The 17,186-nt window shown below is 52.7% G+C and overlaps 1 protein-coding gene across 1 annotated transcript; it reads left to right on the top strand.

Moving 5' to 3' along the window:
* Positions 1–2,701: 2,701 nt before the first annotated feature.
* On the top strand, positions 2,702–16,300 carry OAZ2 (ornithine decarboxylase antizyme 2). The gene is given in 6 exon segments (XM_042804133.1): positions 2,702–2,862; positions 6,146–6,221; positions 6,223–6,303; positions 11,578–11,753; positions 13,589–13,674; positions 15,465–16,300. Coding segments are annotated over 6 exon segments (573 nt in total). The 5' UTR covers positions 2,702–2,842; the 3' UTR covers positions 15,599–16,300.
* Positions 16,301–17,186: the final 886 nt, after the last annotated feature.

Genomic DNA, 17,186 nt, shown 5'->3' with positions numbered 1-17,186 from the left:
CGCCCAGCCACGGCCCACGAGCGGTCACCAGCTCTGGGGGCAGATGAGCTCTGGGTCGCCGTTCCACAGTTGGGGGAAAAAACGCACCACTTCTCTCTGGAGTTATTAAGAGCTCCACAGTCCACCGTTAAATCACAATAATTAATGAGAATAATTAAGGAGATGCACAACTCCTCTTTGCGAGCCTCCAAAATAGGAAGGTCGCAGATGTGATCTGTTCTGCGTTTAGAGTTTGGGATAATTAATCCCAAAACGCGGCGTGGCAAACAGCAAAGATATTGAGAGGTGCCCATCCTACATCAGACCGACTGTAGCAAAAAAGCCCCCTACAGAAACAAGGCCCAACAGCACTTCTCACTGCCAAAACCCCAGGCAGGGCAATAAAGCCATTTCCAGGGCCAGCCCGGGCCAGGGAAGAAACAATTTTGCAAAGGAGCGGCACAGCGCTGGCAGAACTGGAGCACAGCAGAAAACAGCTAGCGCCCTGCCGGGGTGCTGCTTGGGGTACCAGGCTAAAATCACACACGGAGCTCTCGGAGCTGGGAAGCTGCCTGCAAATGGCTTTTATTGGAAACATAAAAAAATGACAGAAGGGTGACAGTTCAACAAAGAGAAGGGTGGCAGCGCCCAGCAAAGCCTCACGGCTTCCAGCGAGGGCAGCAGAAACGCCCTCCCATGCAGGTGAGGAAGAGTCCGAGCAAGGGCGTTTCGTCGCTCTAAAATACCTGCTTGCCCGGGAGGTGTGGGGCCTGCGGGTGCTCGCCAGGAGTTCAGGGGCAGCACGGAGCTGCCACGGCCCACAGCTCGCCCAGAATATCAAGATTAGTCTTCCCTCCTCCGCACACGGCGGGCACGGAGGCACGGGGTGAGCAAGCGACATGGCACGTGCTCAGTCACGAGAGAGGGGCTCTCAGCTGTAGCCTCTTTGGCTTCGAGCCCCTCGGCTACCAGGACGTCTCTCGGAGCACCCACCGCCCTCCCCAACAAGCAGAGACACCCTAACCACCGGCACCTCGGCAAAGCATTTGAGAGCCGCGAGCAGCGGCCAGAGACCTCGCGCTTTGCAAACTTTCCTTGGCACAGATGGGGACACAGAGCGGCAAGCAACGAAAAAAAAAAAAAAAAAAAAAACAAAAACACAAACCTTCCCGGGGGGATACAAAAATAATACCGTGTACATTCCAGCTTCCCGAACAACAATCGCCTGAGAAGCCGGCACTGTGGGAAAGTCTCAGCTTGCTTTTCCTGGGTATTATAAATAGAATTACGGCTGCAAAGCAGGGCTTTAAACGCGGAGGAAGGGGGAAAAGGCCATTTAACGGGCTCTGTTTGAACTCGGGCTCTGGCCGGCATCCAGCTTCCTGCAGAACAGCTGGTCCCTTCCCGCTGAGCGAGGGCCAGCGTCGCCGCGCTGGGAACCGGGAAGCCCAGGCCAAGGGCCGCCCGTCAGATCCCGGGGTGGGCGAGCCCGGGTGCGGGCACCGCACCTCAGGCCGCCGCGGCCGTCGGTCGGGAGCCGGCTCCGCTGCCAGGCCGGTGTTCTCCGGCGCGTCACAGGCAGCGCGAGGATGGGCGAGTAGCTGTGAGGTTTCCCCGGGGCTCCAACCAGCCGGGCTTGCATCCGAAGGGGCTTAAGAGCTTCTCTCCCAGCCAGCTGCTTGGTTTCTGACCCCACGCGAGGGCTCAGCACCCACCAAGCTCGGCAGGGCTGAACCCCACAGGTTACTTTCCCTGGTGGATACACGGGTCATCGCCAGCCCCTGCAGAGCCCTGCCACGCGCAGCTCGGCACCCCGTTATCCCCACTTTCCTTCCCTTTTTCCTTATGCCAGCTCCTGCTCATCCGGGTTGTCGGCCTGCAGCTCCCCAGCCCACACCTCGAAGCAGGCCGTGGCCCCTCAGGGCTCCGCAGCGGGGGCCCAGCAGCCCCTCACCGAGCCCCGCTGCTCCCTTTTCTCCCGCTGCTTCACCAGGAGCCCAAACTCCCGCAGAACGGCCCGGGCCTCTCCCGCCCTAAGGGACGCGGCCCCGCTCCAGCTTCCCGCCCCCCCCCCCCAGCCCCGGCCGCGGCCGCCTGCCCGCCGCCCCCCGCAGCGGGCTGTGCTCCCCCGCCTCAGGCCCACCGCCCGGCCCGCAGGAGAACCGGAGCCACCGCCCCCACGCGCGGGAGTGCCGGCAGCCCCACGGGCGAGAGGGGCGAGTGGGGGGGGGTTTGGGGGGGTCCTCTCAGGGACGGTCACCGGGCGAGGAGGGGGGAAAGGGGGGGGAACGCGACGCGCCTGCGCGGGGAGTGGGCGTGCCTGTGCGCGGAGTGGGCGTGGCGCTGTGGGGGGGTGGGCGTGTCTGAGCGGGGAGTGGGCGTGTCTGAGCGGGGAGTGGGCGTGTCTGAGCGGGGAGTGGGCGTGGCGCTGTGGGGATGGGCGTGTCTGAGCGGGGAGTGGGCGTGTCTGAGCGGGGAGTGGGCGTGTCTGAGCGGGGAGTGGGCGTGTCTGAGCGGGGAGTGGGCGTGGCGCTGTGGGGATGGGCGTGTCTGAGCGGGGAGTGGGCGTGTCTGAGCGGGGAGTGGGCGTGGCGCGGCTTTGTTTGGGGCGGTGGTTTCCCAGGCTGCCTGGCGCGGCGCTGGGGCTGGGGGGGGGGGGGGGGGGGGCGGGGCCGGGCAGGCGCGCGGCGCGGGGGGGGGGGGGGGCGGGGCGGGCGCGCGGCCCCGCGGGGTCAGTCGGAGCGCGGCGGCGAGCGAGGGCGGCGGCGCCGAGAGCAGCGGAGCGGGCGGACCGACGGACCGACCCACCGACGGACCGACCGACCGACCCAGCGGAGCCGGAGCGAGCCGAGCCGAGCCCAGGATGATAAACACCCAGGACAGGTGCGGGGCGCCGCCGTCCCCGCCTCCCCCGCGGCGCCGGGCCCACCCCGCCGTCAGCCGCGGCCTTCGCGCCCCTCAGAGCGGCGGCGGCGGCGGCGGCCGGGCCCGGGGGGCGGGCGCTGAGGCGGCGGCCGTGGGGGTGGGGGGCGGCAGCGGCTCCCCTCCGCCTTCCCCGGGTTAAAATCCCCAGCGGATCGACGCTTTCCCGTGGAGGAGGCCCCGGGCGGGTGTGCGGGCTCACCGGGGCCGGGTCCCGGCGGGTGGGGCGGAGGCACCTCGGCGGCGAGGGGCTGAGCACCCTTTTACTAATAAGCCTTTAGCGCCGGGCAGGGCTTGTGCCCTCCCTTCCCGTAGTCCCCGTGCCTCTCTTAAGGAAAGGTGATTTTTTTTTTTTTTTCCTGGCAGGTTGGTTATCAGTAGGCACAAACTTACTCGATTTGCGGGTATTTTTTTCAGCCGACCGCGTTATCTTGTGTGTCTGTTCCTTGTTTAGAGTCCCAAAAGTGTCATTTCCTCAGCCTCTATCGTCCCGTGTAGCTAAGCACCCAGAGGATGTGTCTAAAACAGCCTTATTTCTTGGCTGCTGCATGTATGGGTACTTGAGCTAGTCTGTGTTCATCAGATGGTTATTTACAAGTTGATTCTTAAATCAGGTTCCTTAATATCTGATTTGCAACGGCTGGCAGCATAGCATCTTACCGCTATGGGCTAAGCGCAACTACATCTTCAGAGCCTGTTTGGAAAAGGGGCGAAAAAGAAACCAAAAAACTTCATTTTTGCAACGTCAGGGAAGCTGTGTGGATCCTTCCATCTGGCCCGAGTGGTTGACGCAAGTAAAACCCCCGAAAACCAAGCAAATGTGCAGCTTTTAGACCCCAAGGTGCTGGTTGTTGTCGTGGACTGAAAGCAGCGCTGGCCTGGGGCTTCAGGTGCGAGGGCTGTTGGAGAGCAGCCGTGGCGGGGTTTGAAAGTTGCCCAGTTGTCCTTTGAGCTTCCCAGGGACAGGGCACAGGGTTGAGATGGCTGGAAGCTTAGCGAGTTAAAATTATACCCACTGCCTGAAAACGTACACTTGCTTCCAGCTCCCATTTCAGGCAGGACTCGATCAAGAAGCTTTTGCTTGGGAGTTTCTTCGAGCAAAAGGCCCTTGGTGATCCAAATGCATCTTAACCAAGCTGCTGGAAAGCAGCTTCTCGAAAGAGAAGAGAGGCTAGAAGGGAGCACAGTCCTAATTTTTTAAGCTATAAACAGGCCTCGGGGAGCAGAGTTGCAGCAGGCTGTTCGTGCACAGATGCATGTCAGGCGCTTGCACAAACTTCTTCCCAGGGTGCTAATGTGCATCTGGAGGAAGCAAAACCTCTTCTAATCTGTGCACACACACGCTGGCTGCCGCGGTGGAGTTTTGGGGGAGGACGGCAGCGGCGTGCAGGTCTGGGCTAGGCGAAGCGCCAGTGCCGCAGGCAGGGCTCAGCGGCTGAAGGGGTCTTGTGTTTTGACTTCTGCATGTGCCAGAGGAAGCAAAACTGGGAAGTGTCTTGAACTGCTTTGCATGAAAACTACGGCCTCGCTCTTTATTTTTATTTTTTTTTTCCCCCCACAACTACACTTCATTATCCAGCTTCTTGATGCCTTGGCCGCAAGTTGGAGAGAGCTATCAATAGTACATTGTTGACTGTGGGGTGAGGGAGGAGGGAAGGGAATAACAAAGCTGCCAACAGCTTTCTGGGGGTGGGGAACAGCACAGCAAAGTGCTTTGTCATGCCTCTCAACATCCACTACTACTGAATACACACTGGTCCATTGATAGCCCCAGTCATGCCGTGAGGAGGGACTGTATTAACACAAAATGCCACTGAGCATGTGCACAGAGGAGTTTGCCCTGAGACGTCTTCAGTGCAACTGCTTAGTACCTTTTCCTAGGGTGTTTAAACAGCCTCTTCTCCAAGCACTGCCTGCCATAGGCCATGACACACGGGAACGCTGCCGAAGAGCCCAGCCTAGCGAACCTGGAGGAGGAGGAAATATGTGGAGGAAGAATATTTGTGTTTCCTGTAGAAAGATTATTTTGGTATGAAGCGGCAAGCCAAGTTCTTTGCAAGTTCTGCCTGTGTCGTAACTGCGTTTGCGAGTTATTTTTTTGGCATACAGAAATGCCAAATTTCAGTAGGTTGTTTGCAGTCTGGTAGACTTCCCAGCATACTGTATAGGCGGTTCAGGTGATTCTGATAGTACAGCTTGGTACTTGGGCTTTGGATGCTTGGGCCTGCCTCCCTCGCGGAGAGGGATGAGACTGGAAAAAAACTGTCTTGGGAGCAGCTCAAGTGAGAAGTTTTAGGACAGACAGGAATTAGTACATCTACAGAGTCTGTCCATTATGGCTTTGTTCCTTGCTCCGTGTGCTTATTGAAAACCCTCACCCTCACCTTTATTTTGGTGGTGTTTACACAGCTTTGCGCTGCCGTTTTTCACGATGGGAACACGGGAGTGACTGGGTTCTATGCATTGCTTTTGCAGGCTTTGTTAGAGGGATACCGCTGCTGTGCCGTGCCTCAGCAAAGAGCTTTTGTCGTACTGATAAAAGAAGCAATGCTCCAGAAGTAAAATAATTTGCTTTCATGAACTTCCTAAAAGCTAGAGCAGATATTAAAGCCTGTGTTCAAAGTGATCCTGAAAGACCGCGGATAGGACATCCCAAAGAACTTAGAAACTGCAAGGGAAACTTATTTTCTTGCTCTTAAAATTAGATCTGTGGGGTGAACAGTGATTTTTAGGGTTGGGGTGAAGGACACTTGTATGATGTTTTCTTTGCATGTGAAAATGCCAACTCAGATGTTGTAGAGCGTGTTGAAAATATCTGAAGAACCAGCCCTTTCACTCCTCCTCGTTTTGAAAATGGGAAACTTAAACCTCCTCCTTCTGGGTCCTGTTGATCTATTTGTAGATATTTGTCTATAGAAAATGTGTGCTCATCTGGTCATGCATTTCCAGCCATCTGCTATTGGCAGCCTTCCAGGCATCCCTTATTAGCATGAGGTTGCTCAGCACTCTCTCGGGGTTCTTGGCTGCAAAGCCCCTCCTCCATTTCTAACAAAACACCGCTGGTTTCTGCTACGACTTGGGCAGCGAGTGTTTTTAATGTAAATGTCCAGGCACCAAAGCCCTGACAGCCACCTCTGACACGCTGTGGAGGAGCGGGGATGTGCCTTGGGGTTATGAGGAGCGGTAGCGTCTGAAATGTTATCCCTGCTAATGTAACCTGGTGTTCTCTCTCTTTTTCTTGCAGTAGTATTTTACCTTTGAGTAACTGTCCCCAGCTGCAGTGCTGCAGGCACATTGTTCCAGGGCCTCTGTGGTGCTCCTGATGCCCCTCACCCACTGTCGAAGATCCCCGGTGGGCGAGGGGGTAGCAGGGATCCTTCTCTTTCGGCTCTGATATATAAGGTGAGAAAGATCTGGTGTCTAAATAATGGCCTGTACCTGTGTTGCACCTGTGTTCGGTTCCTTTTGCTGTCTAACGAGAATAAATGCAAATGACTCCAAGGTAATAAGTGGGAGGACAGTTAATTTGTCAGTGACCCTGTTGGCAGATCAGCTGAGCTGCATGCAGTGCTCTCCTGCTTAAATATCCCCTGTTTATTAAGAAGCGAGACCTTTTCACAAAGGTGCGCAGCAGAGAATTCACAGGCCCTGTTCCCAGAGGCCTGTTTCAGCTATTGTATGTGGAGCCAGCATTATCAAAACATGAAACAACTTCTTAAATGTCTCGCAAAAAGAGGAAGCGGGAAGCAGAAAGGTGAAATGCAGAGAGAAGGATTGATAAGCTCCTTCCTGTGCCCTAGTCCAGAAGGTAAAGCTGTCGGGCCTGGGAGCTGCCTGAACTGTTGCACAGGGTGACTCCTGACATTGCAAAAGGGCGAGGCGGCCGTCCACCTCGCAGGCTGGGACGTTTATAGAACCCGTGCGTGGGATGAGGAAAGATCAGGAAGGCTTTGTGTCTGCAGGCTTGCTTAGGAGCACGTGGAGCTGTCATTTTTTGGACCACTTCCATTCTCAGGACCTTTCCTGTGGAATGAGGAGGCCCGGCTGCTCCTTGCTGTAGGATAATTGGCACTTGTGCAACTTTGTGTTGTGTTACGGCGGCACACACGCATCTGTCTCCTGGGACAGGAGCTGCTTCTCCACGTGCCAGGGAGCAAAGCGCTATCAGATGAAGTAGCCTGAATTTATGCTCAGCTTGCAAATATGGCTGTTCAGACAGGAGTGTTGTCATAGGCGTTAGACTTGATTTTTAATTACCCTGTGGGAGGCACACAGACTTTATATGATGAAAAGATACAGGCCCTTTTGGGTCACAGCTACCAAAGCCTCCTCTTGAAATTCACGAGAGGGGCACAGGCCTCACGGCTGCTTGCAGGGGACCTTGGTGAATTTTTAGCACGTGCCTCACCCACTCTACCTTGTGAATAAATGTCAGCCTCTGTAGCCTCTTAATCATCACGTAACATCAGCTTAATGCTATTGAGTTGAATTGTCACAGATGTTAGAAGGGTGTGAAATCCAGAGAAGCAGTAGATCACAACAGGCTTCCAGTCAGATAAAGATACATAAATAGCTTCAAGAGGGCTCAGGACAAATAATGAATTCCCTCTGGGTGGGAGGGGATGACAGACAGGGGGCTCTGCAACTTAAACTCCTGCAGGCCAGCTTTGCCAAGCCTTGCGTGCACACGAGGCAAGCAAGGTCCAAAGACAGAAAACGAGCTGAGTGTGGAGATGCTGGCGTGGAAAGAATCACAGTTTGGAGACTTGGAAGTGTTTGATTTCAGTGTGGCCTTGAATTCACACAGACGCTTTTGGCAGTGGTGTGTAGGCAGGGGTTGCTGCCGGTGGGGATGTCATTTAGCTTCATCCCAGAAATAAGGATGTAACTCTTCCTGCGTTTATTGCTGACAAAACCTAGCAGGAGCTATCCGAAAATAAGGCCCTTCTGTAACATAGCTCATCCCAGACCAGCGTGGGCTCTGTTGGTCAGTGGTTTAAAGTCAAACCTCGGATGGGGGTTCCTGGGACTCTCTCTGCCCCTCTGTCACGTGCGCAACCGCGCGGTGCTGTAGTTAGACAGCAAGCTGAGCTTTTCAGCCGGCCAGCTTCAGCGTGACCTGGAAAGGCATCTGGACCCAAAAGCTTAAGTCCTTTTTCCAGCTGCATCAGCTGTTCTAGTTGACGGGATGACCTTTCTGAACGAGCCTGCCTCCTTCGGAGCGTGCAGCACACTGCTCGTACACGACAGCGCTAGAAATTAAGCAGCTGGGGGTCCCTATAGTTGTTGGTGTGTTTGTGTTAAGAGACTTAATGCTCGGCCCTTCGTCAGGGGAGCTTTACTCGAGCTGGGAAAGGCAGCAGCGATCGGTGCCGCGCAGCCAGGACAGGCTTTGTGCGGACGGACGTGCTCTGGCTCGCAGGCTTGGCAGGAGGCTGCAGGTGTAGCACATGCCAACAGTAGGCTGCTTACATGGGTTCCTCCAGCCTTGGCTGTGGTAGATCATAACATCCTTTCTTCTCACGCTGCCAGCACATAGGGGCTGCCCCCCCGTCCTTCTTGGGACATCTGAGGAGCGTAGCTGGGTTGGAAAATCTTGTGCTCAACGAATTGTAACCCCGGTCCTTGCAGCTTTGCTTCACTGAAATGGAGCCACGGGCTGGAGAGCTGGTGGTTTAGGCAGCTGCCTCTAAAAGATAGTCTGGTGGGTTGGGTTTGTATTTTTTTTTTTTTTGCCCATGATAGCGCAGCGGGGGGGATTTTGCAGGGGTGAACTAAAACCGAACGTTTGTTGCGTAAACAGGATTTTGCTTTGAGCAGCTTCCAAAGAATTCTGGGCTGCTGCTTCACAGGGAACAGCTTCTCTCCCCAAAATCTTGCTGTCTTTATTTTGATGCCTAGAAATAAAATATCAGCTGCCCAAGACGGGCTGTGTAAACGTAATTCCCTCTGAACCAGGGTGAACTGGTTCCACTAATCCCTGCGGTTGTGCTGCCTTTGGTTCACAGGCTGTCGCGTTACGGGGCTTTTATGTGGAAAAATCTCAGCAGGTTTGGAGTGCAGGGCATAACTTCTGGTGACAGAAGGGCTCAGCCAGAAGGCTCAGAAAGCTTTTCCCCTCCAATTGCAAGCTTCTGCCAGTCTTCCTGCACAAATGCATGTGTGTGCCTCCCCCTCCAATGTGCCGATCCCAGCCTGCTTTTCTCAAATTCCTCACCCTGTTTTTGTTTTTGTGAAGTATAAGAGAAGAAGCATCTGTGAGCTTTTCTTGAGGGAAGGCTCATTTCTGAAACAGAGGTGCTTTCTGCTCCTATAAAGTCACTGGCGAAGGATGTGCATATAATCCCCTTGGTTTTGTTTTTGGTTTGTTTTTTTTTTTTTTTTTTAATACCCCTCTGTAGTGCAGAGCTCTCTAGGCTCAGAGCTGACTCTTGCTGCTGGCTCCAGTGGCTTTGTCAGCAGCAGCCTGACTTGACTTGAGCAGCTGTCAGTGGGTTTCTTGGTGCACTTGGCTTAAAACTAGTAAAAACCGACAGCAGCAGGCTCAGCCGCAGAAACTTATTTCAAGCTCAACGAATAAACTTATTTCCTACAGGATATTTATTCCGATGAATTGTAAACTTGTTTTTCAGCTAAGCTTTGTGGGCTTTAAACAAATGGCAGCTTCCTCTGCTCCGGTTACTGCAGCCAGGCAGTTCCTAATTTGCATGCGGCGTTACTTTGTCACCGGCATTAACATACTCCATGGCTGCTTCTTTGTCACAACAGTCAACCCAAGAGGGATCTATTTTAATACACGTGGTAATAGGAATTAAAGTCACTGGGACACAGGCTTGAGGAGCCTGGGAAGGTTCTCAGTGCTGTTTTTGCTGAACCGCTCTGGTCTTTCAGCAGTGCTAACGCCTCCGTAGCTTAAAGCATCTACAAGAACAGCTTGAAAAGCAGCGATACAGAGGACACTTCCACCCTCTTAATGGGCCCTGTTGGCTGCTGGTGTGTTTATACTGCCCATCTTCTAAATGTTTCTTCGCTGCAGACCCGAACTGGACTGAGTTTTCTTTGCTGTACTGGCTCCCTGTGTGTGTTATGGTCAGAGATGAGTATGTGTCACTACCAAGCATTTATTAAACCTCATCGGGTGAGGTGCTGCCTTTCTGCTGCAGGGCCAGTTGTTTGATGGATTGTCAGTCCAGCTGATGGTCAGCAGATCAGAGCTTGTAGCGAGCTGCTGAATTAATCACCTTGTTAAAGTCAAATGCCTGGAGACTGGATGCTTGCTTACCTGATGGAGTAAACTACCTCCCACCCCACCTGCTGAGGCTGTTCCGGAGGGGGTTGCACCCAGGGCTTTCCCGGCCACTCCTGTGGCTCAGGAACAGAGCAGACATAACTTCCAGTGTTTGGTTTACTTCTGCCCTTCAAAGCTGTGCAGGTGACTTTGTAAACGTGGGGGAATCAGGATGCATGAGCCTGTAACCAAGCAGATGGGAACAGTTCAGCTTCCGCTGCCGTTGACAACGTTAACTCAGGATCCTAATGAATTTCTTTGCTGTTTCACTGGGGCTCTTTGCAATGAAATGTGGAAATCATTACTGGGCAAGCCAACTGCCTGCAAAAATTGTCAGGAGAAGGAATGGAGTTTTAACCACAAAATTGTTTTCTAGGAACTGCTGAGCTTAATCTGAGGCGGTCTGCATGCTTGGCATTCTAGTTAGGGCAGTATTGGAGAGGGACGTGTGCATTTGTGGTCTCTGGAAAAGACCTCCTCGCAATCTTCAAATCTGTGTAGCTTCTGTCTGTTTTGGAATTCTCCCTGTGCTATGTCTTTTCCTCCCTTACACCAGGAGGCAAACCATTTGCCATACCAGTTGGTTGTAAAAACTGGGAAAGCAATTTGTGGTCATCCCTTAAATAAAAAGACTGTGTTGGGGATTGGGGAGACAACGAAATTGGTCAGACTGCGGCAGCAGATGCTCTTCCAGCTTGTTGGTTTGAGTGGTGTTCTTTGAAGGGTAGTTCATGAACCGCCCTTCCGAGATGTGGCTGGGACCTGTGGTGAGTGAATGGACTCTCACTGCCCAGAAATGTAATATAATGTAAATATGCAAAACTGCATTCCCTTGAACAGGAGAACATGACTAGAAAATCACTCTGAGGTCTGAGTGCTCATTGTGGCGTGTCCCCGAGCCAGTGAAAGGGGAAGGGAGATGTATAATGTTGTTCTTAGTAAACCTGTAATACCATTTATTTTGTGTTTGCGCTCTCTAGTTATACTCCCCTGGCTGTTTAGTATGTAGGACTTTACCTTTTTGTTCTTTGTTTCTGTATTAGGTTAGAATAAAAGCAAGGAATTACACGTATTTCAGAAGAGTAGCTCTTAACCACTTCAACACTTGTTCAGAGCGCTGAGACTTGGACCTGAGCTTGCAGCCAAGTGCGCATGCTTTCACGAGCTGTGGTCTCACGGTGGTGAATTTCAGTGATGGGCTGGAACTGTGGGACACACACCCAACTGTAAGGGCTGGTCCTTTGTCAGGGGGGTGCGCCCATTGAAAACACACTCCCTCTGCATGCTTATTTAAGTATGATCTCTTGTATTTTTGGTCTACGATCTCATGGGTGGTTTTCTTTAAGTCTAAAGCCTATTTCATGAGTTGTTCTCCCTCCCGGGCGCAGGACGAGAAGATCACTGTTAACCAAGATGTCCCAGTGCACGAAGGGAAGCCTCATATTGTCCACTTCCAGTACAAGGTCACAGAGGTGAAGACCTCCTCCTGGGATGCAGTGCTCTCTAATCAGAGCCTCTTTGTGGAAATCCCTGACGGGTTATTAGCTGATGGAAGCAAAGAAGGGTAAGTTTGGGATCCCAGAGCTGTGCCTGTGGCTCCCCAGGGAGCAGGACTTTGCTTACACGGGTGATGCTGTGCGTGTGGGGAGAATGGGCTCTGTGTGTGGAAGCTCTGTTCCTGGTTTGCGTGCCTGAAGTATGTCTTTACTCCCTTGGCTTCAGAGCGCTGTCCTCCAGTTAGTCCTCCACATACATGTTTTTTCCCCTGTTGATCATTTCAGATAGGTTACTGTTTTTCTGAGTCCTTCTGCTAGTGAAAAATAAGCAATAAATGAGCAGAGTGATTCTTTGCATACTTTGGTATGGAAAATCCACAAGCCTCTCTATGATTTCTTTTTTTTTTTTAATTTTTTTTTTTTTTTTTCTTCTGGCCACTTGGCAACAAGCATATTTTGGCAGGCTTTTTCCTCTCTTTTTGGGGGGGGGGGGGGGAAAAAGCCCTCCATTCTACTGATGTGCTCGTTCTCATCAGTAGGTGGATCTACTCTTGGAGCGCTGCCACGCAGGCGTTGGGCTCTGCCAGAGTCTCTGATTTTTCTCTGTTGGCAGAATACGGTAGTGTTTTGTCCAGACAGCTCTGCTCTGGGAAGTTTGTGTAAACGCAGCTTCCAGAGCAGCTACTTCCTGCCAAGTGCTTTGCCAGAGAGCTCCGCTGGCGGGGAGCACTGTAGAGTAGATGTGGCTTCACTGGATTCCTCTGCAGAGCTCTCTGAAGTCCTCCTAAATCTCCAAGTAGGCTTCATCCATAAATGACACAAGCTAATTAACAAATAAAAAAAAAAAAAAAAAACAACAAAACCCAAAACCTCATTGGGCACTGGGCACCTTCAGTAAGTTGCCAGTATTCTTGCTGTCTCACACTTGTTTCACTCTGAGTCCAGATAAACGTTTGTGCAATTTCTTCAGTCGGCCTGTAAATCTTTCAGCTGTCCAAGTGCCCGCTCTCTCGGGAGCGGGTTCTTCTGAGAGAGTATTTATATGCCCGTGTCATTGTGACTTAAAGCACAATTTTGTCAGATTATTTTTAGCTAGGTAAAACAGCCTAGTAGGGGCTATAATTAAAATAGTTCATTACCATATTAACAAAACCCTTGCGAATTTAATCTCCCTCACTGCGCTGCGGTCTCGCGGACTGCTGTTGAATTAGTGTTGGTCGAAGCCCCGTTTGTCACTGCTCTGGCAGCCTGCGTCGTAAACGGTTCCGAGGCCAGCAGTGGCTCAGGGAGGGGCCGATGCAGCGCTGCTTCCATCGAGAGGTGGCAGAAATAATTCAGCTGGAAAGGCAGGAAGCGCGGATTCGGGGTGCACCAGCTGTGCCATCCAGCTGACGCGTTCAGGAAACAGCTTTGCCTGTGCACATGCTCCTCCAGTGATGTTTTTCTCTTCTCTTCTGCCTGGCTTGAGCTCTTTTCTCTTTTTTTTTTTTTTCTGTTTTTTTTTTTTTCTTTTTCCCTCTTCCCATAAAGCTCCCAACTTGTAGATCCCCTCGTGTATGTTGCCAGCAGAGGGGATGTAGCCTGGCTCGGGATCAGCTGCAATATTCAGCTTCCCGCGTACGAAGGCTTCTGTAGCGAATTGGTGGCGGTGGGGATGGGTGTTCGTGGGTGCCGGGGACGGTGACTTGTTGGGTGACTTGGTGTGAGGACAGCTCTTGGTTCTGCAGGGCTGGATAGGAAAGCAGGAAGCCTATTGTTTCAGCACCCATTGTTTGCTGGAAGGGGTCTGTAAACAAGTAATATTTCTGCCTGAAAACATCCAAACAATTGATAATACTCAGAGGCTTCCTCAGGACAGGACTTCCTATAGCTGATGTTCCTTTGTCTTCCTCCTCCTTGGCAGGTTATCAGCACTGTTGGAGTTTGCTGAAGAAAAAATGAAAGTAAACTACGTCTTTATTTGCTTCAGAAAAAGCAGAGAAGATAGAGGTGAGCGCTCGCCCCCGCTGTCAGGTTTGCTCCCTAGGTCTGAAACGGCGCTGCTGAGGCGGCGCAGAAATCTGGTAACCCCGAGGCCAGGCTGCGCGGGACGCGTCCTGTTGCAGTAACTGTTATATCTGTGATTCTCATTGCGCTCTTAGAAATTAGAAATAGTGTCTTGTGGAGGAAATAAGCCCTTTCTTGAGACTAAGGGAGAGGGTGTAGTGGGTTTCTCCAGCAGATACGCTTTGCTGTCCTGCCATTAAATTATTACTGGTACTCTCATGCAGAAAGCTGCTTCTGAATCACTTGGAGTATTTTCTTGTCCAGAAATCGGTTAAGATTTCTCCTTTGGTACGAAGCGAAGGTCTCCATTTGGCAGCAGGCTTCTGTGATTTGGAAGGAGAAACCAGGGAGAAGTTGTTATAAGGGAAATGAACACTTAGAGCTTGTTGCCCCGATGTTCATCTGCTTTTTAAAGATCTCCTGGCACCGCTGCCCTTCCTAGACTTACAGGTAATCCTGACCCTGGCTATAGATGCTTGCGGCTTAAGGGGGCTGCGTTAGCATCTAAAGATAGACGTGTGGGATGACTGGCTACAGCACGGAAGGCGGAGGAGATGTGTGGTGAGGTACCACGCTGTGGATGTGTCACTTTAAATCTTACTAGCCGCAGGCCACGGCAGGAGTAATTCAAACCTTAATTCTAATTTTACTCTGCTGCTTCTCAAGCTGCACCGTCTTCTCTGAAACGAGGCACGTCACTAGAGCTAAGCTGTGCTCAGCCCAGGAAGATGTCGCTCCGTGTTAGGATGCCAAGAAGAATTTTCCGATTAAGTTCTTGCTGTGATGTCAGCACCCCACGGGTTGCATAGGTGACCTCCACAGTGGCTGGTTACGGGAGACATCTCGTACAGCTTTTTGGTTTTAAAAATGGGCCGTGCGTTGCTCTTGGACCTGCCTGGTTTGTACGAGTTCTGGAGCCCTCCAGACCCCAGGTCCGTGCCTATGCAGCTGCAATTCAGGGTTGTCTTGAAAATATGTAGGAGCTCCTCTCTCTACATGTTCAGTGGCTTGAAGTTGGTCATCGGCAGGTGCTGTCGAGGTTTAGATACTGCACCAGGGTAATTTCAGGGGTCACAGGGAAGGGGTCGCTTTAGCAGCTGGCGAGCGTGCGCGATACAACCCTGGCTGACCGAGACAGGCGGGGGCTTCGCCTCCGAATTTCTGTGCACAACCTGTGGCGCCTGGCCTGGGGGACCGCACCGAGCTGTGCTGAGCCCTCGTGAGTTTCCACCGAGCTCAAGGGCCTCCTCGTGGAGACAGCAAGTGTCTCACAGACCCCGAGTAACCAGATTCGTGTTGGCTGCTGTCTGACCCGCTTTCAGGCCTCGAAGGGTGCGGAGACCCACCAAGGCTACAGAATAAAATCTCTGCCGGGTTGCGGGACGGCCACACGCGTCCCGGGCCACAGGCCTGTGCGGCTGGTGCGGGCGGGTGACCAACCACTGCTGCTTCTCAGCGGGGGTGGAAGAGACCTCGTGGGACGAACGTGGACAGAGCAGCTCTGCTGCTTAACTAGAATCCAGTCCGTGCTTGGGAGCCGCTGTGATGAATGCAGGAAGGGACAAAAGCTCCTACTCGAGAGGGCTGTCGGGTTAAAACGGTTTCTTTCTGTACAGGAAGCTCTGGATGTACCCACAGAGGGTGTTCAGTGCACTTTGGTATTTGTGGCTTCTGGGGTGACACAGGTAAAGAGGATTATTCCTGGTGGTAACAGATTTCCTTCTCTTTGGTAGCTCCGCTCCTGAAGACGTTCAGCTTCTTGGGCTTTGAAATCGTGAGGCCTGGTCACCCCTCTGTCCCGTCGCGGCCAGATGTGATGTTCATGGTGTACCCCCTGGATCAGAACTCTTCCTCTGATGAAGAATAGCTGCAGCGGGGGACTCCTGTGTGACCTGAAAATGCTGTTGAGGGGAGAGAGGGTTACATCTCCTTTCTTGAGGAAAGGGAAAACAAGCTTCTGTTGGACTGAAACTGCATTTCTCATTGTTAGATTGGCCCGTGTATCCTCAGAGTTGACTTATCTCATTGAAACGTGTTGCCTAGAGAACTATATATACACACATGTAATCACCAAATAGTAAATGGAAGATGTTTCTGAACTGGCATAGGAGCTCTTTGCGTGCAGCTGTGTGGTGTGTTAGCCTAGGGGCGCCCGGTGCCCAGGCCGTGCGTGGGGGAGCACAGCAGTAGATGCAGTATCAACTCCTTCTCTAAACCTGTGTTGGTCCTTTCCCCATCACCCGCCTGTGCACTCATCTGACAGACGACCTTTTTATTTTTCACTCAAGCCTCTTAAGTAGAAGGGATGTTTTGGGTGTTAGGCACGTGGAGGAAACATGCTCGAGTGTAACCTTTAACACTACATTAAACCCCCCTGCGTCTCTGCTTTGGGGTGACCGATGCTGTTTTAACTGGTCTAACCTTTTTTTTTTTTTTTTTTTCCTCCCCCCCCCCTTTCCTCCTTTTTAAACTTCTTGCTCTTCCAGCTTTTGTTTTAAGCAGTCTTAACTCTGTTCAATGTTACCACTGCACTATCACAGCATTCAATAAAAAGGGGCATTCAGATGAACTTCACACAGCTGGGGCTGCTTATTTGAAAGGAACAGAGCCTCTGGTGGGCCTCCCGGGGGGGGGGGGGCTGCGATGGTGTCGGAGGGTCGAGTGAGTGCTTGGAGCAGCGCCTCCGCCCCGGGGGAATGTTTCCTTACCCGCGTGGGCCGTGAGCTGGTTCTGATGGTCCAAAGAGTCAAAAGCCTTTATCCTCCGCCCGAGGGGGGTGCAGAGCCAGGCCCGCGGCTGTCCCCTCTGTTCCTCCTCCCTCACCTTTCCAAAGAGCTGAGCTCCAGGCTTGGCACGGAGCTACCGGCTTTATCCTAAACCAAAGGGGGTCGCGGGGGGGCGGGCGGGGGGCGGGGCTCTGCCGTGGGCTGTTCCCCCACGGGGCCGGGGGTAACTCCCGTTTCCACCCTGCCCCTTCTAATGTTGGAGAATGAGGTTGTGCTCTTGTCTTCGTGCTGCGTGGTTGTAACCTGGCTGGTTTTTGGGGAAAGGCCACCCGTGGGGGGGGGGGGGGGGGGGTGTGTGTTTATAACCTCGGCCCCCGGGGCGTGCCGTCAGCTCTCTGCCTGGCCTGGCTGCTTGCGTGTGGAATTGTCCTTGTGCGCTTTGTTGTGCTCTCGCCCTTCTGTGGAGGATTCTGTTAAAAGCTGAAGCTAAGCCATTCCATAAACGTCACGGTCGGTGTTTTCTCTTTGGGGAAGAGAGGTGGGGGGCTGGGATACAAGTTTGTGTGAATAAATACTGTTAAAGTTTGTGTTTCTTTTTCCCTCCTTCCCCTCCAGTGAAATTAAAAGGCTGGCGGCTCTGTTCCCTCTTCAGTGGGGCATTAAATCCTAAGCCTGGTTTAAAAGGGGAGGCTGTGCTGTGCCCATGGGAACATCCCTGCCCCAGCTTTT

Source organism: Tyto alba, unplaced genomic scaffold (genome assembly GCF_018691265.1).
Source record: "Tyto alba isolate M040663 unplaced genomic scaffold, T.alba_DEE_v4.0 Super-Scaffold_41, whole genome shotgun sequence".
NCBI lineage: Eukaryota > Metazoa > Chordata > Aves > Strigiformes > Tytonidae > Tyto > Tyto alba.
This window is presented reverse-complemented; position numbering and strand designations above follow the sequence as displayed.